Below are 23517 nucleotides of genomic sequence, written 5' to 3'. Positions count from 1 at the left end.
CTTAAGTGGGTAGGGGAAGAATCAATGAAACAAGATGGGATTGGGAGGGAGACAAACCATAAGTGACTCTTAATCTCACAAAACAAACTGAGGGTTGCTGGGGGGAAGGGGGTTGGAAGAAGGGGGGTAGGGTATGGACATTGGGGAGGGTATGTGCTTTGGTGAGTGCTGTGAAGTGTGTAAACCTGGTGATTCACAGACCTGTACCCCTGGGGATAAAAATATATGTTTATAAAAAATAAAAAATTAAAAAAAAAGAATATTAAAAGTTCCTTCTCAATACAGAAATAAATATGCAGGGATTAGAATGTATTGATCTATGGTACAAATCAGAGATGTTAGCCTGTAGTTCTAAAATATCTCAGATTTTAGACACAATAAGGAAGACTTGGACCAAGGAGAATCAATATCCATCCATTTATGTGTTCACTGAACAAGCATCTATGGAGAACTTATTATGTGCCAGTCATGATGCCTTTGCTACCTGACTGCATTTCACAAATCTCATTTTACTTTACTCAATCTTCTCTGCATATGCCAAAGAAGCAAATCCTGATCCTAATGGCTCTTCTTAACTCTTTTCTTACCCTGATGATTTACCCCTGTGTAGGAAGAAGTCTAAGATAGCTTCCAAGACTTCTGCCCTCTGTACACACTCTGTATAAACTTCTCCCCTTCACTCTGAGTGAGATAAATGTGAATAAGAAGATTTCACTTCATGATTAGGTTATATTATGTAGCAAAGGTAGAAGGACTTTGCAGATGTGACTAAAATCCACCTCAACTAGTTTTGAGTTAATCAAAAGGAAGATTAACCTGGGCGGACCTGACTTGATCAGGTAAAATCCTTAAAAGATGATTGCTATTCTGAAAAGAGACACCCTTGTTGGCTTTGAAGAAGTTGCCATGTGGTTGAGAGAACCACATGCCTAAGACATCAAGGCAGCCTCTATTTCAACATTATAAAGTAATATATGAAAAACCCACAGCTAACATCACACTCAATAGAACAAGTCAGGGATGACGGTTTGTACCCCTTCTATTCAACATAGTAGTTTAAGATCTAGGCAGAATAATCAGGAAAGAAAAAGGAAATAAAAGATATCCAAATTGTAAAAGATATCCAAATTGTAAAGGAAGAACTAAAATGATCTCTGTTTGCAGAAGATATGATCTTATAAATAGAAAGCGAAAGATTTCCCATCCCCAAACCCACCAAATATAAAGCATATAAAGCAAATGAATTCAGGCAAGTTTCAGGATACAAAAATCAATGCAGAAAAATCAGTTCTCTTTCCATACAGCAGCAATGAACAACTGGAAAAGGAAGTTAAGGAAACAATCCATTTGCAACAGCATAAAAAAAATACTCAGAAATAAATTTAACCAAGGTTAAGGAGTTGCACCCTGAAACTACTAAACATTGATGAAAACAATTAAAGAAGACATAAATAAATGGAAAGACACCCCATGTCCATGGATTGGAAGAATTAATAATATTATTAGTAATACCACCAAAACAAAATATAGATTCAATGCAACCCCTATCAAAATCCCAACAGCATTCTTTTGCAGAAAAAGAAAAAATATCAATCCTAAAATGCACTAGGAATCCTGAGGAACTCCAAATAGCCAAAACAATCTTGAAAAAGAATAATATTAGAGGATCTACACTTCCTGATTTTAAAACTTACTGCAAAGTTGAAGTATTTGAAACAATAATGGCATGAGGATAGATTTATAGATCAAGGAAAAAGAATAGGAAGTCCACACTTAAGTCCTTGCATATGTGGTTAATGGGTTCTCAAAAAGGATACCAAGATACTTCAATGGAGAAAAGAGAATCTTTTCAACAAATGTCACTGGAAAAACCCGGTATCCACATGCAAAAAAAAAGAAGAAGAAGAAGAAGTGGACCCGTAGCTCACATTATATATATAAATTATCTTGTGGTGCCTGGGTGGCTCAGTTAATTGAGCATCCAGCTCTTGGTTTCAGCTCAGTTGGTGATCTCAGGATGGCGGGATCAAGCCCTATGTCTGGCTCTACACTCAGCACAGAGTCTGCTTGTCCCTCTGCATCTGCTCCTCCCTGTGTTCTCTCACTCTCTAAAATAAATACATAAATAAATAAAATCTTTTTAAAAATTACCTCAAAATGGTTAAAATATCTAAATGTAACAGCTAAACTATTGAGCACTTAGAGAAAACATAGGGGGAAATCTTCATGATATTGGATTTAGCAATAATTTTTTGGTTATGACACCAAAAGCTGAGATAACAAAAGAAAAACAGACAAACTTGATCAAAATTTCATAATTTAAAACTTTTATTCATCAAAGAACACTACCAACAGAGTGAAAAGACAAAGAATGACAATAATATTTATAAAGCATATCTCTGATAAGAGATTAATATATAGAACATATAAAGAACCCCTAAAACTCAACAACAGAAACAACAAAAACCTGATTCAAATATGAGGAAAGTACTTGAATGGACATTTCTCCAAAGAAGATACACAAATGGATAATAAACACAACAAACATCACTAATCATTAGGGAGATGCAAATCAAAACCACAAGGAAATACCACTTCATACCCATTAGATGGCTATGAACCAAAAAAAACAGAAGACGACAAATGTTGGCAAGGATGTGGAAAAATGGAAATCTTTATGCAGTGTTGTTTTCTAAATCTAAAATTGTACAGTTGCTGTGGAAAACAGCAGGTTGGTTCCTCAAAAAGTTATACAGAATTACCATATGATACAGCAATACCATTTCTAAGTATATATCCCAAAGAATTGAAAGCCAAGGGCACAAACAGGTATCTGTATGCTAATGCTCATAGCAGCATTATTCACATTAGCCAAAAGGTGGAAACAACCCAAGTCACCATTGAGAAATGAATGGATAAACAAAATGTGGTACATACAGTGGAATATTATTCATCTATAAAAAATAAAACCTTGATATATATTATAACATGGACAAACCTTGAAAATATTATATTAAAGAGAAATAAGCCAGTTACAAAAGGGCAAATATTGTATAATTCCATTTACATGAGGTACCTATGACAGAAAAATTCTTACAGACAGAAAGTAGAATAGAGATTACAAGGAACTGCAGGGAGGGGATCTAAGGAGCTACTATTTCATAGTTAGAGAATTCCTTTTAAGGATGATGCAAAAGTAGTAGAAACGAACAGTGTTTATGGTTGCATAAATTGCAAATATATTTAACGGCACTAAACTGTATACTCACAGAACGGTTAAAATGATATATTGTATGTTATGCATGTTTCACCACAATTTTTAAAAAAGAAATAACAATATATTAGAGGAATAGGTCAAAGATTTGACCTCTGAGGTGTAGGACTGAAAAGTGAGAAGTGAGGAAGGGGACTGCTGTTTTTCATTATAATCATTTTTTTATTACTTAATTATGTATAAGAATTACTTGGGCAACAAATTAAACTTTTAAAGCTTAAATAAAGAAATTATAATAATTCAAAAATGAAAAACTGGAGAATTTTTTATATGTTTTATAGAGAATTAATATCCATGTGATCTATTAAAAGTCGATACAAATCAATAAAAAAGATATATATGGTACAAGGATAATAAATTAGAAAACAAATAAGCAAAACCCCCAGAGAACTATCAATCCCACTATTAATAAAAGAAACAAACTAAAACCAAAACAAAATACTTTTTGAAAGCTTATTTTCTGTATCTTCCCATCGATTTTTGTTGAAAAGGTAGAAGCAGAAAAATAATCCATTTGTTAAGCCAATTGATAAATCTGCTAAAAAGTATACTTAAATGTTAGGCTCTGTAGTCATCCAATAATCCTCAATGTCAGAAACTATAAAATTAATACTGTGCTAAATCTATTCCAAAAATTAAATTTAGGAGGTAACATTACTTTTATATTTAGAGTAGTTACTTTTCTCCTACCAAGTGATATATTTCACCTAAATATATTAAGAATTAGAATATATTTTTAAACTATTGAAATTGGCTAATAAAAATTTTATTATTTGAGAAAATAATAAAAGATACTAAAAGATATAGTTCATTATTCAACAGTCTGTTTTTTCACTGTACCTTTTTCAATGGCAATTATATTATTGTCAATTTTAATAACTTTATATCAGATTTGGTTTTCCTCTATATACACAAAAAATAGAAACAAACAAACAAAAGATACCAAACTACCTCCTAGCATATAAAGAATCATTCTTACAATGCCTTTGAAGCCTAGAATATGAAATCTTTCATTTATTCAACTGGGCATTTCTGGCTCACTTTCTGGGATTGTTACCGAGATTTTACTCTTCTCTAGTTCCAAAGCTTTTTAGCTTTCCTTAACATAGCCGTTTGGTGTAATAAATGTTCAGACTCTGGGATAAACATTGCTTTCTATTAAGAATTTTGAAGATGTTTATGTCCACTTTATTTTTGGATGTTCTTGTAAAAAAAAAAAAAAAACCTATTTGATTCAATTTCTTCTGAAAGCAATTCCTTCAATTTATCTACAGGAAGACTAATTTACTGTCTCTGTTTAACAAAGTATGTGTCTTAGTCTCCTTCAGGCTGCTATAACAAAATACCTCAAGGTGGATAGCTTTTAAACATAAGAAATTTATCATGTACAGTCCTGGAGGCTGGAAAATCCAAGATCAAGGCACCAGCGTCAAATTTGGTGAGGGCCCACTTCCTGGTTAATAGCTGGCACCTGTTCTCTATGTCCTCACATGGTGGAAGGGACAAGGTTTCTCTCAGATCCTCTTTTATAAATATTAATCCTATTCATAAGAATTCTGACCTCATGGCTTAAGTACCTCCCTCAGGCCATACTCCTAATATCACCATCTTTAAGGGTCACTTGATAAAGTCTTTTACTCTCAGGAATTATATGTCTTTTACTCTCAGGAATTATATAGGACTAAAATACACTATAGAACTAAATTTTACACAAGAAAATATTATTAAAAATCAGAATGACTTTAAAAGCTAGAAAAATATCTAGCCAAATACATGAAGTAAAAAACATGAGTAACAAAGGAAGTCTGACTTTAGATTCAGATTAATGAAACATTCAAAAGTATCATTTATGGGGTGCCTGGATGGCACAGTGGGTTAAAGCCTTCAGCTCGGGTCGTGGTCCTAGGGTCCTGAGATCAAGCCCTGCATCGGGTTCTCTGCTCACTGGGGAGTCTGCTTCCCTTCCTCTCTCTCTGCCTGCCTCTCTACCTACCTGTGATCTCTCTCTGTCAAATAAATAAATAAAATCTTAAAAAAAAAAGTATAATTTATGAAAGTGAAGAATGCTTTCCTTAAGCTATGAAAAAATCAAGCTGTCCCTAAAATAAAAATAATGTACCCATGAACTGTCCTTATACAACTAACCTTGCTTGAAGACTTTTAATCTTAGAATTTCAAGTAAAACAGTGATTGAGCAAGCAATATCTTAATAAATAAGTAAAATTATATATGATGCTTAGAAAACTAATTCTTCTGTTGCTTCTGAACTCTGAAAGCTTATCATGGTAATTCCGTGTGATTTTTTAAAGGCAAAAGAAAAAATAAATGTTGCCTTACCTTGTAAGATGGCAAGAAACACAAAATTCCTTGGTGCACAGTATGACACACAGATAACAAAAGTTCTCCCACTTCATCCTGGAACTCAAATGTTTCTGTGTGCTGGAAGGTAGCACAGAGATTCCGACCCTTGGGGCCCGACCCAATGGTGCCCACCCAAACCTAGAATATAAATATGTCATATTAGGGTCATGCCTAAACTACGTAAATTAGCATTTAGTTGAGAGCTTTAATTTTATGTATGTCAAAAGAAAATCAAGCAACAAGTTTAGAGGAAATTTATTTTTAAATTGTTGCTGTTTTTCAATTACCATTAATTATATATATATATATGTATATATATATATATATATAATTTATAGAAATTTTACTTTAAGCAGACCACTTACCACTTACAATAAAAGCAAAAACTTTCACTTATCCACTTCCTCAATAGCTTTACAAAACTAAGCATGTAAGAAAATTTTGTGGGATGTGAACAAATGAAATGAGTAAATCAGAAATGATTCTAAACTCTTACAAGATGTACAATCTGCTGTAGGTAAACCTCTAAGACTCAACTATGACAAGAGCTACGTACATTCAGTATTAATATACTTAACAAATTTATAAACTCATTGATGCTCAAAGATCTATAGTCTTAAAATGTCAGATCCACCAAATTTTAGTTATTTGCAATTGTTCTACGTTCATATAGACCTAGCTTTTGTATACTTAATTTGACTAAGAAAAAGAAAAAACTTATTAGTAATCTAAAGACAATAAAGGCTTCAGATTGTTGAAAAATGTAATAGTCCTATATTTTCAAATGATGTATAAGACTGAGGTATATTTTGCAGGGTGACATCTGAGGGACACCAGTTTAACCAACTTTTAACTAAATGATTAACTAGTAATAAGACAAACTGATACTGTTTTTTGACATGAGGCAAGGGGAAGTAACAATATCACCTATATACTAATGTTACCAAACTGCTTAACTTGAATCTTTTTTTTTTTTTAAGATTTTATTTTATTTATTTGACCACAGAGTGAAAGCACAGCAGGGGGAGCAGCAGGCAGAGGGAAAGGGAGAAGCAGGCTCCAGAGCAGAGAGCCTAACTGTGACCTGAGCAGAGGGCAGATGCTTAATGATTGAACCACTCAGGAGCCCCTAACCTGAATCTTATCAAAGAGAAACGATCATAACATCCAGATTATAAAAGGGGTGCCTGGGTGGCTCAGTAAGTTAAGCTTCTGCCTTTGGCTCAGGTCATGATCCCAGAGTCCTGGGATAGAGCCCCACATCGGGCCTCCCTGCTCAGGGGGGATCCTGCTTCTCCCTCTCCCTCTGCCTGCCACTCTGCCTACTTATGCTGGATTTAAGCACCAAAAGTTTAGCACATGAAAAAAAAAAAATCTTCAAATAAAAAATAAAATCTTCAAATCCAGATTATAAGACATTCCTCAAGATAACTGCTAACTTGAATTCTATAAAAATGTCATGAAAGATAAACAAAGACAAAAAAAGTCCAAAAACAGTTTTAAAGACTAGAGATATTAAAGTCAAGTGTAAAATGTAATACTCAATTGGATCCTGGATCAAGAATAAAAATAAAGTATAAATACATTTTGGAAATAACTCAAGAAATACAAATATGGACACTATTGCACCAATATTACATTTCTTGGGTATGATCATGGTATTGTGGCTTTGTAGGATTATATACTTGTTCTCTAATTAACGATTTATTTATTTATTTATTTATTTGTGAGGCAGGGAGAGGGGGGGAGAGAGAGAGAGAGAGAGAGGCAGAGAGGCAGAGAGAGTAAAAGGGAAAGAATCCCCAAGGCAAGCCCCACATAGGGCGCATTGGGTATGAGGCCTGCCTGGGATTCTCTCTCTTCCTCTCCCTCTGCTCCTCCCTGCCCTCTCTAAAAAAAAAATAAAATAAAGATATATTTTAAAATAGAAGAACTCGAGGCGCCTGCGTGGCTCAGTGGGTTAAAGCTTCTGCCTTCAGCTCAGGTCATGATCTCAGGGTCCTGGGATTGAGCCCCATGTCGGGCTCTCTGCTCAAGTGGGGAGCCTACTTCCTCCTCTCTCTCTGCCTGCCTCTCTGCCTACTTGTGATCTCTGTCTGTCAAGTGAATAAATAAAATCTTTAAAAATAAAATAAAATAGAAAAAATCAAAAAAGCTAAGAGTTTATTCTTTAAAAAGATTAATAAAAGTGATAAACTCGGGGTGCCTGGGTGGCTCAGTGGGTTAAGCCGCTGCCTTCGGCTCAGGTCATGATCTCGGAGTCCCGGGATGGAGTCCCACATCGGGCTCTCTGCTCAGCAGGGAGCCTGCTTCCTCCTCTCTGCCTGCCTCTCTGCCTACTTGTGATCTCTCTCTGTCAAATAAATAAATAAAATCTTAAAAAAAAAAAAAATAAAAGTGATAAACTCAAACTGACACTGATTTTTTAAAAAAAGTAAAACCAGAAAATACAAATTGACAATATCAGGTAGGGAATAAGGAGAACATGACGGCAGAACTCACAGATATTAAAAAGATAACAACACACTTCACAATAAAATACAAATTTTTAAAGTTGGGGGAAATATTATAATAGAATTCAACTGAATAATTAGCATTTTTCTTATTATGACCCCTTGACATAATAGGTTAAATGTGCTTTTGTGTACTAGATTGGGAACATAAAGCCTATAACAATAGTCTTATGAGAAAATATATGTTCATTTTATTAATGACTTCCCATATTTATTTGGACCTCTAAAAAAGGCAACTTAAAACTACAGAACATAGAGAGCACTTGTTATGAGCACTGGGTATTCTATGTAAGAGCTGAATCACTAAATTGTACACCTGAAACTAATATAACACTGCATATTAACTGGAATTAAAAAATATATATTTTAAAACTGTGGAACGTGGGGCACCTGGGTGGCTCAGTGGGTTAAAGCCTCTGCCTTTGGCTCAGGTCATGATCTCAGGGTCCTGGGATCAAGCCCCTGCATCGGGCTCTCTGCTCAGCAGGGAGTCTGCTTCCCTTCCTCTCTCTCTGCCTGCCTCTCTGCCTACTTGTGATCTCTGTCTGCCAAATAAATTAATAAAATCTTTAAAAAAAAATGTGGAACTTAAAAGTGTGTACACACACACACACACACACGCCTTCAAAAGGAAAACAACAACAACAACAACAATGTGCAATGAGATATATCTTGCACCACTCCGAATGGCAAATAAAAAGATGAGAAATAAATGTTGTTCAGGATGTGGGAAAAAAAATGTGGAACATATATTTTTTCTTCACTATTGTTTGTAGCAATGTCTCTAAACAGGAGCAGTCTGTCACTACAGAAAGCACAATTCTTGGTTATATAGGAGCTTAACATTCAAGGTTCCAACCTACTAAATATTATTAGTTCCTCACAAGTAATTGTGAAAACTAAAAATGTCCCTACACATACACCTTGGTTGAAAACAACAGCTTTATGGGACATCTGGGTGGCTCAGTCAGTTGAGCATCTGACTTCAGCTCAAGTCATGACCTCAGGGTCCTGGAATCAAGCCCAGCATCAGGCTCTGTGCTCTCCCCCTTCCCCCACTCATGCTCTTTCCCTCTCCAATAAATAAGTAAAATTTTTAAAAAGAAAAAAAAAACAACAACTTTATAAAGAACTAGAAATGTGTTAGGTACGCAGATGCTAAGTATGTAGCATCATAAAATTACTTCATAAGAAGAAGCAGAAGGTAGATTGACAAATAACAATTCATATGTTCCTAGGAAATTAAATCACATTTACGTGGTATTGTTATAAAACATTAAAATCTTAAGTTATAGGACTCATGAGAGTACTTTTAATTCATTTCAGATATTCAAACATATGCTGAGTACTTGCCATATATATATATATATATGCCAAACACTATTGTTCGGTATTAATCTAGGTGCACTGGAGGACTGGGGACATAAAAAGAATAAGGATATACCACTGTCTGTTGGAAAAAAGAAACACATGAACAAATAATTATGCAATAGGAACTATGGCAAACACATTAAATTTTTTTGTTTTAATTCTCATTTTTAAAAACCTAAAGCATACTTAAATGAAGAAACTGCAATATAATCTTTCCATCAAAAGTGTCTATTTTTATTCACTGAACTGAAGGAAAGCTATTTATCAATATTTCCTTCTGTTGGCATTATCAAATAGCTGATAGATTTTTCTTTTGTTCTATCAGGTTATGTTAGTATTTCAGGTACCTTCTAATTTTCTTTATATAAAATTATATGGCAGCAAAAAGACCAAGAGGCTTCAAAAAACATACTAACCTGTGAGTTATTAATGACATGATTGGCCTCTAGCTGGATAGTAAATGTAACACCAAGTTCCGAAGAAAAGGATTTCATTGGTGATAATGTCCCAGATGTCAAAACAATTGTCCAAACTTTGCCATTAATATCTGAAAAGGCCTAAAAAGAAACAATATTAGATACATAAAATCATCTTTACAAGTGTAAAACATTGAGCAAAATGAGAGAATTTTCATTTACAACATGATAGGCTTACCACAGCTGGATTTAAGCACCAAAAGTTTAGCACATGAATTGCAGTTTTCTGTCTTGAACGTTTCTTATTTTTTGCCAGAGCAAAGAATCCATTTTTATCTGAAGTATCAATCTGATTTATCCAAGAATAAGTCTGTTGAATAGCAACTTTATAATCATCTGCAAATCTGGATGAAAATAAAATGGTAATTAGATGGCAAAACTTTATGAAACACATAATGTCCCAGCTACATAAATATAAAAACTGACTGAATTAAAACCAAATTGAGAGTCCTGGTATTTTCCCACTCAAAGATAACACCTTCCCCACCAACAACTCTACCGCTAATTAAATTCAGTAATTCTGATAGAAAATGAGCCATTAAAACTTACAGTCCACTTCCTCTTAGAGCTTAGATATTATCTAAACATCCATCCCTTAGCATTTACCACCCCCATGTTCAAACAATACATAAATCAAGGGAAAACCAGAATTAAAATCCAGGTCTCCGAAATCCTAGTCTAGAGCTCTTTGCACTCTGTGTTACATTATCAGTCACGAAATAGATAACAGTTATCCTTAAAGAAACTAAACAGTGGATTATACTTTATTACTTTTTCATTACATGAGAACATTGAAAGAATTTTTACTCAAAGTTTTAAAAGTTTAGGAAACAAGTTATAAATTTTAAGTTCCTTTATAATATGGGTTTCAGTCTTCATTAACCTTTAATGAAGGTATTGATCTCTGTGATCCCATCCAACTTAAAATTTCTTTCAAGAAAAGGCTATGCACACTTCAGCTTAAACAGATTAAAATACAGTTTTCTCTACCATGCCTTCACAATAATAGTGACTGTTAAGAGACATCAGATCTCAAAGTTCAAGTCAGGGACCCTACAATCCTTGGAGAGAATTTTATAAAAGTACTGGGAGCTAAAAACTATAAAACATTTAGAAGAAAACATGGGGGGTGGTGTGCGTGGGTGGCTCAGTCAATTAAGCATCTGCCTTCTTCTCAGTTCATGATCCCAGTGTCCTGGGATTGAGCCCCTTATCAGCAGGGAGCCTGCTTCTCTCTCTCCCTCTGCTGCTCCCCTGCTTGTGCTCTCTCACTCTCTCTGTCAAATAAATAAATAAAATCTTAAAAAAAAAAAAAAGAAGAAGAAGAAGAAGAAGAAGAGAACATAGGGGAGAATCTTAATGATACCAGATTTGGCCATATATACCAAAAGCACAAGCAACAAAAGAAAAAATAAACTGGACTTCATCAAAATTAAAAAACTTTTGTGCATCTAAGGACACACAGAATGGAATATATGTGTAAAACATATCTGATATGGATTAATATGTAGAATATACAGGTAACTTTTACTACTCATCAACAACAAAAAACAACCCAATTCAAAAATGGGCCTAGTACATGAATAGACATTATTCTAGTGAAGACAGGTAAATGGACAATAAGAACATGAAAAGATGCTCAACAACATTAGCCATTAGTAGAGGGTAGAGTAAATCAAAACTAAAAGCTACTACTTTATACCTATTAGGATGGCTATTATTCCAAAAGCCAGAAATAAGAAGTTTATTTGACAAGTATGTCAAGCAACTAGAAATGCTGTGCATAGTATGGGAATCTAAATGTCCAGTTGCTATAGAAAATAGTATGCTGATTCCTCAAAAAGTTAAACAGAATTATCATATGATCCTGAAATTCCACTGCTAGGTATTTACCTGGAAAAATTGAAAGCAGGGACTCAAACATACTTGTACATCAATATTCACTATACCATTATTCACAATAGACAAAAGGTGAAAATAATCCAAATGCCCATCAACATAACAAGGGATAAACAAACTATGGTATATACATACAATGGAATCTGACAATATTCAGCCATAAGAAGGAACGGCATTCTGATATATATTACAACGTGGATGAACCTTAAAAACATTATACTAAGTTAAATAAGCCAGATGCAAAAGAACAATTATATGATTCCACTTTGTAGGAGATACCTAAAAGGGGCATATCCATGGAGAGAAAAGAAGAGAGGTTACCAGAGATTGTGGGAAGAGGGAAATGGGAAACATTATTTCATGGGTATAGAGTTCCTGATAAAGTTCTGGGAATGGATCGTGGTGATGGTTGCACAACCATGTGAATACACCTAATGCTGCTAAAATGTACACTTAAAATTGTCACAATAGTAAATTTTATGTTATGTATATTTTACCATAAAAAATTGGAACCAGATAGTACTATAATTCAGTGAAGGATTGAGTGAGGAGAAATAGAGGCTTTACACAATAAGAGACTTTCTGACACTGAAGAAATTTATCTAAAACTATCCTTAAAACTTAAATATTTAAGTTCAGTCATGCACAATTATAAATTTAATACTGCATTAACTAAAAAATGTATTTAAAATATTACCTACTTTTTTATTTCAATACTCATTTTTATCTATAAAAACTAATTTCAATTGATCAAAGTCTGTACCAACAAATAAGAACAATCTTTATACCACTTCTTTACAATGAACCTAGGTACTCACACAACCTAAACACATGTTGGCACCCAATAAAACTAATATTTTTAGAAGGGAAAATACAAGTCATATATATTTACTAACCTGCTATTTTGCCTAAAAAGATAGTCAAACACCATAAAAAGTCCTTTGAGCATTATTTGAGTTGATGCACTAATAATCGGTACTACTCTTGCCTCCTCTTTACCATGAATTGGTAAGACTTTTTCTTCTTTTTGAAGGACAGCAGAAAAATGTCCCTATAAAAAATTACCATTATTAAGTACATTGCAGGAAATGGGAAGAGGAAAACAAACTTCTGAAAACCATAAAACTCAAATGAAGTATACATTGAAATTTTAGGCAAACATACAAAACAGTATGTTTTAAGTTCCCACGTATTCCCTCAATTGGCACCCTATACAAAAGTACCTCTTTAAGTCTCTATACCACCAAACATACATTTTACTTGTACATTCTCATCAATATAGTTATATCATAACTTTTTATTAAGTCATATTTATTTTTAACAAAATTGTGATTATATATATTATGGCTAACCCATAATTATATGTGCTTTCTTATATAACATTTACTTTTAACTTACTTTTTTTAGTGTTTATGCTTAAATCAACCTTTTTAATAAATTATCACTTGTTAAAAATAATAGATAAATAGATTGCCATCTATTCCCAAATTCTCTTCAAAGTCAAAGACACTTTAACAGTAAGTAATACATTTAGGAGCTTCATTACTTCTTTAGGCAATCAGTATATTATTTAGTGCCCTTCAAAAGTAATGAACTAGGCATGCCTGGCTGGCTCACTTAGTTTATCATGCAACTTTTGATCTCAAGGTTGTGAGTTTGAGTCCTATGCTGAGCATAGAATTTACTTTTAAAAACATAAAAACAGGGGTGCCTGGGTGGCTCAGTGGGTTAAGCCGCTGCCTTCGGCTCGGGTCATGATCTCAGGGTCCTGGGATCGAGCCCCGCATCGGACTCTCTGCTCAGCAGGGAGCCTGCTTCCTCCTCTCTCTCTCTGCCTGCCTCTCTGCCTGCTTGTGATCTCTCTCTGTCGAATAAATAAATAAAATCTTTTAAAAAAATAAATAAATAAATAAAAACATAAAAACAAATCAAACACAGAAAAAAAAAACAGTAAAAAAGGACTAAATAAAAATGTATCAAATAGTTTCTTCAAGAAGAGCTTAAAAGATTTGATATACACGTAAATGCCTGAATTACCTCCAGGTAGTATACCAATGATGAGAATAATATGACTACATGACAAGAAAAAAATTTTAAATGACTCAAGTAAACAATACATGCTACATACAAAATGTATACTAACTGGCTCATTTGTTTTCATGTAGCTCTTAAGCTTTAATGTTCTGAAGTCAGATAGCAGTGACTGTTGCATAGTTTTGTGACTAAAAACTACTGAATTGTCTATTTTAAAGGGTATATTTTATGGCATGTGAATTATATTTCAATCAAACTGTAAAAAAATTAAAATAAAGGAATTTTAAAACAATACAGTAGGGGCATCTGGGTGGCTCAGTGGGTTAAGCTTCTGCCTTTGGCTCAGGTCATGCTCTCGGGGTCCTGGGATTGAGTCCTGCATCGGGCTCTCTGCTCAGCAGGGAGCCTGCTTCCCCTCCTCTCTCTGCCTGTCTCCCTGCCTACTTGTGATCTCTCTCTCAAATGAATATATAATCTTAAAAAAAATACAGTAGATATATTACTAAATGATGTAATGCTAATAACCTAGTCTCTTTTAAATAGAAATAAGACCAGGATGCCTGTTTCATTGCTTGTGATAAACAATGCACTGGAAGTTTAAGCCAACAAAGAAATAAATAGAATGTGATGGAGTTGGGAAGAAAGAAAATAATCATTACTTATAGACAGTATCATTACATAGAAGATTTAAGAATCCATAGACAAATCTGAAAGATAGTTGAATGAAGTGGTTGGCTGCAATATAAATAAATAAATATCCACAACCATTTTTATACAGCAATAATTAGAAAATGCAGTTTTTTAATACATCATTTGAAAAAGAAAAGAAACTTTAATATAGTTAGGAATAAACCTATCCAAAACACCTAAGACTTTTAAAAATGAAATAACAAAATTTTACTGAGATACAGGACATAATAAATGAAGAACTTTATACATCATGTTTGTGAATGGGAAAACTCTTGTACTATAAATAAATAATTCTTTCTAAATTCAGTGAAATTCTAACCAAAATTCCAATAGAAATTTTCATGGAAATTTGCAAGTTAATTCTAAAATTTATTTATCCCAAAGGAAAAGAACAAAGTGAGGAGATACTACCAGATATCAACTTTTTTTTTTAAAGATTTTACTTACTTATTTGTCAGAGAGAGAGAACAAGAGAGTGAACACAGCAGGGAGAACAGCAGGCAGAGGCAGAAGCTTAGCAGGGAGCCTGATTCAGTACTTGACCCAAGGACTCTGGGATCATGACCCAAACCGAAGGCAGATGTCCAACCGAGTCACTCGGGCATCCCGATACCAACATTTTTCTAATGCCAGAGTAATTAACAAATATGAGTTTAGATCATAGAACAAAGTCCAGAAATACAAATAAATGAAAATCAGATATGTAGCAGAAGTGTCACTACAAATCAGAAAGAAATGGATGAACTATTTAGTAAATGAGGCTGAGAAAATTATCCATATGGAAATAAAATGGCTTTTCAATTCACAATATAAACAAAAAGGAATCCTTCATTGATTATATTAAGAAAAAATAATGCTTTAAGAAAATGTAGCACATGATAAGAAAAGACTGTTTAAACTAAATTCAAATATAATTCATAAAAGAAAAAATACTGATATTAAATGCACTAAAATAAAAACAACTTTTAGAAAAATACTCCATAAATAAAGAAAACACAGACACAAGAATATACATGCAATAAGCAACAAAGAATTAGTATTTACAATATATAAAGGAAACAGCGACATATAAAAAGATATAAAAGATATAACTTCGGGGCACTTGGGTGGTCTGCCTCTGCCTACTTGTAATCTCTATCTGTCAAATAAATAAATAAAATCTTTAAAAAAAAAAAGATATATTTTCAAGGATGTTTATAACAAAATTTTTTCTTATTCTGGGAAAGCTGGTAACAACTTACATTTCAAATGCCAGATTAATCAAGTAATTTAGAATATATGCACTCACGAAGTGCCTGGGTGGCTTAATTGGTTAAGTGACTACCTTCAGCTCAGGCCCTGGGATCAAGTTGGGCTCCCTGCTCAGCCGGGGAGCCTGCTTCTCCCTCTATCCCCTGCTCTGTCTCTCTCTCAAATAAATAAATAAGATCTTAAGGGCGCCTGGGTGGCTCAGTGCTTTGAGCCGCTGCCTTCAGCTCAGGTCATGATCTCAGGGTCCTGGGATCGAGTCCCACATCGGGCTCTCTGCTCAGCAGGGAGCCTGCTTCCCTCCTCTCCCTCTGCCTGAGTCTCTGCTTACTTGTGATCTCTGTCAAATAAATAAATAAAATCTTTAAAAAAAAATAAGATCTTAAAAAAAATATATGTACATTCACAAAAATCCTACACTGCAATTAAAAATCACGTGAAAGGGGCACCTGGGTGACTCAGTCGTTTAAGCCTCCAACTCTTGGTTTTGGCTCAGGTGGGGATCTCAGGGCTGTGAGATGGCAGTCGCTCAGTGCAGAATCTGCTTAAGATTCTTTCTCCCTCTGCTTTCCCCCCACCCACCCCCAGCCCACATTCTAATAATTTTTTCATTTCTAATAAATATTAAAAAAAAATAAAAATCATGTGAAAGATCTCTGTTAAAACAGTACTCATAAGGGCACCTGGGTAACTTAGTCAAAAATTCCACTCTTGATTTCAGCTTGGGTCATGATCTCAGGGCCCTGAGATCAAGCTCCCGAGAGGCTCCATGATCAGTGGGGAGTCAGCTTGAAATTCTCTCCCTCTCCCTCTGCCCCTCCTTACAATTCACACATGTGCTTTCTCTTTGAAATAAATAAACCTTAAAAAATAAAAAAAACAGTACTCATAATATACCATTAAATGAAAAAAGTCTACAAAGAAATAAGCATCATAGAAATCAATTTGTGTCAGGTAAATATATGCATAAAATAAGACAGCTGGATATAAATCCAAACGTTACTAATGATCATCCTTAAGTTTATGAGTTTTCTTTCCTTCGCGCCTTTTGTATTTTCCAAGTTTTTTCCTTTGATGTGTATTTATTTGTACATTTTTATTAAATTATTATATATATATATATATATATATATATATATAGCACTAGTCTTAAGTATACAGCTCACTAAACACACACACACACACACCCATGTAACTAACACTCACTCAGGACACAAAACATTCCTTGAATCCTAGATGGTTCCCTTTTGCCCTTTCTCAACCCAAACTGTCCCTTACCTCTGCACAGTAGTAATCAGTGTTCTGACTTCTACTAGCGTAATTATGTTTGTCTCTAATTAAATTTTAGAAAAATGAAATCATACCATTTATATTCTTCTGTGTCTGGTTTCTTTTACTCAACATTATATCTGTAAGACTCATTTATATGAATGGTGGTTCATTTTTTACATTGCTGTCTAGTATTCCACAATGTGACCACCTCGTAATTTATCCATTTTACTAATGATATGAACATTTAAAATGCAAAGGTTATGCAAAAAATCATGGAAAGATGTCATAATATGGACAATACTTATAATACCACATTGCATTTTAAAAATGTAGGGCAAAAACTCTAAATATAATCTGATTAAAATACATTTTCAATACTCATATGCCCAAAATGATCATGGCAGCCATAGTTCCTACCTGTTTTGGTTCAAAAACCTCTTTAAGTCCAGATGAGAAAAATTACAAAACTGATAAAAGAAATCAAAGATCCAAAACAAATGGAAAGATACTCTCTGTTCATAGATAGGAAGACCCAATATTGTTCAGTTGTTAGTTCTTCCTAGTTTGATCTATAGATTTAATGCAATCTCAATCAAAATTCCAGAAAGTTACTTTGTGGATATTAACAAACTGAATCTAAAGTTTATTTGGAAAGAAATAAATCAGCATAACACAATACTAAAGAAAGGCAGAGAACTGATACTACCCAAATTCAAGACTAACTATAAATCCATAGTAATCAAGATAGTGTGGTATTAGTAAAGGAATAGAAAAATCAAACAATGGAAAAGAATAAAGAGTTTAAAAATGGACCCACAAGAGTACAGTCAACTGGTCTTTAACAAAGAAGCAAAGACAATCCAATGGAGAATGATGATCTTTTCAACAAATGCTGATAGAATTGGACATCTACATGCAAAGAAATGAATCTAGATACAGACCTTCTATCCTTCACAAAAATTAACTAAAAACGAATCACAGACCTAAATGTAAAATGAGAGCTCTAAAACCTTTAGAAGAAAATCTGAATGACTTCAGGTTTGGTGGTGAGTTTTGTTTTTTTTTTAAAGATTTTATTTTTTTCTTTAGAGAAAGAGAGAGTGAGTGAGCACAGGCAGGCAGAATGGCAGGCAGAGGCAGAGGGAGAAGCAGGCTCCCTGCCGAGTAAGGAGGCTGATATGGGACTAAGTCCCAGGACACTGGGATCATAACCTGAGGGGAAGGCAGTCACTTAACCAACTGAGCCACCCAGGCGTCCCTGATGGTGATTTTTTAGACACATCTAAAGCATGATCCATCTAAGAAAAAATTGGTAAGCTGAAATTTATTAAGACGAAAAACTTATGTTCCATAAAAGACACTGTTAACAGAATGAAAAGACAAACCACAGACTGGAAGAATATATCTGCAAACATGTATCTGATGAAGGACTTGTATACCAAATATACACAAAACAGTTAAAACTCAACAACAGGAAGATAAAGAACCCAAATGAAAACTAGGCAAAAGATTTGAAGAGGCATCTCACCAAACAGATGTATAGATGGCAAAAGAGCAAGTGAAAAACATGTTCTATATTAAACGTCAGTAGGGCATTGTAAATGAAAAAATGTAAGATGCTACCACACATCTATTAGAATGGCTGGTATTCAAAACCCAGACAATTCCAAATATTGGCAAGGATGTATAAAAAAAGGAACCCTCGGGGAACCTGGGTGGCTCAGTGGGTTAAAGCCTCTGCCTTTGGCTCAGGTCATGATCTCAGGGTCCTGGGATCGAGCCCCGCATTGGGCTCTCTGCTCAGCAGTGAGCCTGCTTCCCCCTCTCTCTCTGCCTGACTCTCTGCCTACTTGTGATCTCTATCTGATAAATAAATAAAATCTTTAAAATTAATCAGATCTATCTGACAAATAAAAAAAAAAAATAGAATTGGATAGAAAACCTCCAAACTCATTTTATGAGGCTAGCATTACCTTGAACCCAAAACCAAAGACCCGAACAGAAAGGAGAATTACAGACCAATATTCCTGATGAACATGGATGCCAAATGTTCACCAACATACTAGCTAATAGGTCCAACAGCACATTAAAAGGATTATTAGGGAGGAGTCAAGATGGTGGAGGAGCAGCAGACTGAGATAACATCAGGTAGCAGTTCAGCTAGATAATTATCAAACCACTCTGAACACCTACAAATCCAACACGAGATCAAAGAGAAGAGCAGCAATTCTAGAAACAGAAAATCAGCCACTTTTTGAAAAGTAGGAAGTGCAAAGAAGTGAATCCAAAGTAATAGGAAGATAGACCGCAAGGGGAGGAGCTCGCTCCTGGCAAGCAGTAGAGCAACAAAGCACAAAATCCAAACTTTTAAAGTCTGCTCCACTGAGGGCATTGCTCCAGTGGCTAAGCAGGAGTGAAGCCCTTGCGGGTACAGTGTGGTCTCAGGTCCTGCGGGGTCACAGAAGGATCGGGGGTGTCAGAGTGTAGCAGAGCTCACAGGTATTAGAGCAGGGAAGCCGGCTACAGAGACGGAAGTGAGGAATGAGATCTCAGCTCTGGGTTACCTTAAACTGTAAACTGTGGCACAGTCAGACCACTGCTCTTTGAGCAGAGACCCCACAAGTAGCAGATCTGGGGAGACCCCTGGAAGAGCAGAGCAAGAGGAATCTGCTGGGTTTGGAGACTCCAAATGGGGCTGTCTGTCAGAGGCAGAAACGCTTGGTCACAGGCCGTGTGAGCTCGGAGCGTGGCCAGAAACCAGGAAGACAGGAGTGATTGAGCGCTTTTCTTGGAGGGCGCACTGAGGAGTGGGGCCCTGAGCTCTCCGCTCCTCCAGGTGGAGATTGGGAGGCCACCAATTTCATTCCTGTCCTCCAGAGCTCTACGGAAAGCAATCAGGGAACAATAGCTCCTGAGAGTGAACCAGAGCAGATTACTTAGCCTGGCCCCTGGCAAGGGTGGCGTAATTTCTTCTTGGGCAAACACACTTGAGAATCACTATAACAGGCCCCTACCCCAGAAGATCAGCAAGAACATCCAGCCAAGACCAAGCTCAGTGATCAAGAAGAACAGCGGAATTCTAGAGGAGGGGAAAGCAAAGCATGGAATGCATGGCTTTCTCCCCATGATTGTTTAGTCTTGCAAAGTTAATTAAATTTTTAAATTTTATTTCTTATTCTAATTTTTTTCCTCTTTCATCTTTTAACTTTTTAAAACTAGTTTATCTTAACGAAACTTTTCTAAAAAAAACTTTTTAAAAAATGCTCAATATGTGGGGTGCCTGGGTGACTCAGTGGGTTAAAACCTCTGCCTTCGACTTGGGTTGTGGGCGCAGGGTCCTGGGATCGAGCCTGCGTCAGGCTCTCTGCTCCACAGGGAGCCTACTTCCTCCCCACTCTCTCTCTGCCTGCCTCTCTGCCTGCTTGTGATTTCTCTCTGTCAAATAGATAAAATCTTTAAAAAAAAAAAAAAAAAAGCTCAATATGTGTTTTTCAACTTTTTCAACATTTTTTTTTTTTAATTTTATTTATTTACTTGACAGACAGAGATCACAAGTAGGCAGAGATGTAAGCAGATGCCCGGGATACAACTTTTTCTAATAGATCAAAATATACCCTAAATCTAGCACAGGGCTTTGTTCTAGTCTCCTGCCTAAGCAAATTCTCCCCATGTTCTTTTTCTTTCTTTTCCCAACTACCTTATCTTATCAACTCCTTTTTTTAGAATTTTTTAAATTTTCATCTTTATAGTCATATTCCCTCCCTTCATCGTGTTTATCCTTATTTTTGTTTGTGTATGTGTGTGTGTGTGTGTGTGTGTATATATATGTATATATATGTTTTTCTTTAAAATTGTGGTAGGTAGATTCTTCTGAGACCAAAATACACCCAAAATCAAATGGATGGCTCTATTCTAGTCCCTAGTCTATATATATATTTTTTTAACTTCTTTTAAACCCTTTGCTTCTCTCCCTGATTTGGGGTCTCTTCTGATTTGATTAGCATATTTTCTGGGGTCTTTGGCACCCTTTTAGTATTTTATTTTCTCGTTCATATATTCTTATCTGAATAAAATGACAAGGCGGATAAACTCACCACAAAGAAAAAAACAAGAGGCAGTACCTAATCAGTATAAACTAGGGACCTAATCAATATGGACATTGGTAATATGTTGGTAATATGTCATATCAAAAGAGTTCAGGGGTGCCTGGGTGGCTCAGTGGGTTAAAGCCTCTGCCTTCTGCTCAGGTCATGATCCCAGGGTGCTGGGATCAAGTCCCACATCGGGCTCTCTGCTTCCTCCCCCCTCTCTCTCTCTGCCTACCTCTCTGCCTACTTGTGATTTCTCTCTCTCTATCAAATAAATAAAAATGTAAAAAAAAAAAAAAAGAGTTCAGAATGATGATTCTCAGGGTGCTAGCTGGGCTCAAAAAAGGCATGGAAGATACTAGAGAAACCCTGTCTGGAGAAATAAAAGCCCTTTCTGGAGAAATAAAAGAACTAGTATCTAACCAAGCTGAAATCAAAAAAAGCTATTAATGAGGTGCAATAAAAAATGGAGGCTCTTACTGCTAGGATAAATGAGGCAGAAGAGAGAATTAGTGATACAGAATACCAAATGATGAAGAATAAAGAAGTTGAGCAAAAGAGAGACAAAAAACTACTGGACCACAAGGGGAGAATTCAAGAGATAAGTGATACTATAAGATGAAACAATATTAGAGTAATTAGGATTCCAGAAGAAGATAAAGAGAGAGGGGGCAGAAGGTATATTGGAGCAAATTATTGTAGAGAATTTCCCTAATGTGGCAAAGGGAACAAGCATCAAAATCCAGGAGGCGCAGAGAGTCCCCCTCAAAATCAATAAAAATAGGCCCACATCCCATCATCTTATAGTAAAACTTACAAGTCTTAGCGACAAAGAGAAAATCCTTAAAGCAGCCCAGGACAAGTCGTCTGTAATATACAATGGTAAAAATGTTAGATTGGCAGCAGACTTATCCACTGAGACCTGGCAGGCCAGAAAGAACTGGCATGATATATTCAAAGCATTAAATGAAAAAAACATGCAGCAAAGAATACTATATCCAGCTAGGCTATCATTGAAAATGGAAGGAGATATAAAAAGTTTCCAGGCCAAATAAAAACTAAAAGAATTTGCGAACACCAAACCAGCCCTACAGGAAATATTGAAAGGGGTCCTCTAAGCAAAGAGAGAGCCTAAAAGCAGTAGACCAGAAAGGAACAGAGACAACATACAGTAACAGTCACCTTACAGGCAATACAATGGCAATAAATTCATATCTCAATAGTTACCCTGAATGTAAATGGGTTAAATGCCCTAATCAAAAGACATAGGGTATCAGAATGGATAAAAAACCAAAGCCCTTCAATATGCTGTCTACAAGAAACTCATGTTAGACCCGAAGACAGACCAGATTTAAAGTGAGGGGTGGAAAACAATTTACCATGCTAATGGACATCAAAAAAAAGCTGGGGTGGCAATCCTTACATCAGATATATTAGATTATAATCCAAAGACTGTAATAAGAGATGAGGAAGGGTACTATATCATACTCAAAGGGTCTGTCCAACAAGAAGACCTAACAATTTTAATTATCTATGTCCCTAACATGGGAGCAGCCAACTACATAAACCAATTAATAACAAAAATCAAAGAAACACATCGACAAGAATACAATAATAGTAGGGGACTTTAACACTCCCCTCACTGAAATGGACAGGTCGTCCAGGCAAAAATCAACAAGAAAATAAAGGCCTTAAGTAACACACTGGACAAGATGGACATCACAGATATATTCAGAACATTTCATCCCAAAGCAACAGAATACACATTCTTCTCTAGTGCACATAAAACATTCTCCAAAGTAGATCACATCCTGGGTCACAAATCAGGTCTCAACTGGTACCAAAAGATTGGGATCATTCCCTGCATATATTCAGACCACAATATTCTGAAGCTAGGACTCAATCACAAGAGAAAAGTTGGAAAGAACACAAATACATGGAGGCTAGAGAGTATCCTACTAAAGAATGAATGGGTCGACCAGAAAATTAAAGAAGAATTGAAAAAAATGCATGGAAACAAATGAAAATGAAAACACAACTGTTCAAAATCTGTGGGACACAGCAAAGGCAGTTCTGAGAGAAAATATACAACAATACAAACCTTTCTCAAGAAACAAGAAAGGTAGGGGTGCCTGGGTGGCTCAGTGGGTTAAGGCCTCTGCCTTCGGCTCAGGTCATGATCCCAGGGTCCTGGGATCAAGCCCAGCATCAGGCTCTCTGCTCAGCCAGGAGCCTGCTTCCTCCTCTTTCTGCCTGCCTCTCTGCTTACTTGTGATCTCTCTCTGTCAAAT

The 23517-nt window shown here is 35.4% G+C and overlaps 1 protein-coding gene across 1 annotated transcript in view; it reads right to left on the bottom strand.

Annotated features, from left to right (window-relative positions):
- BRIP1 (BRCA1 interacting helicase 1) overlaps positions 1–23517 on the bottom strand; it is a 181080-nt gene that overhangs the window by 86738 nt on the left and 70825 nt on the right. Inside the window, 4 exon segments of the mRNA XM_059381073.1 lie at positions 5612–5773; positions 9936–10076; positions 10174–10339; positions 12791–12945. Coding sequence (XP_059237056.1) covers positions 5612–5773; positions 9936–10076; positions 10174–10339; positions 12791–12945 — 624 coding nt within the window.

This window comes from Mustela nigripes, chromosome 16 (assembly GCF_022355385.1).
Source record: "Mustela nigripes isolate SB6536 chromosome 16, MUSNIG.SB6536, whole genome shotgun sequence".
Classification (NCBI taxonomy): Eukaryota; Metazoa; Chordata; class Mammalia; order Carnivora; family Mustelidae; genus Mustela; species Mustela nigripes.
This window is presented reverse-complemented; position numbering and strand designations above follow the sequence as displayed.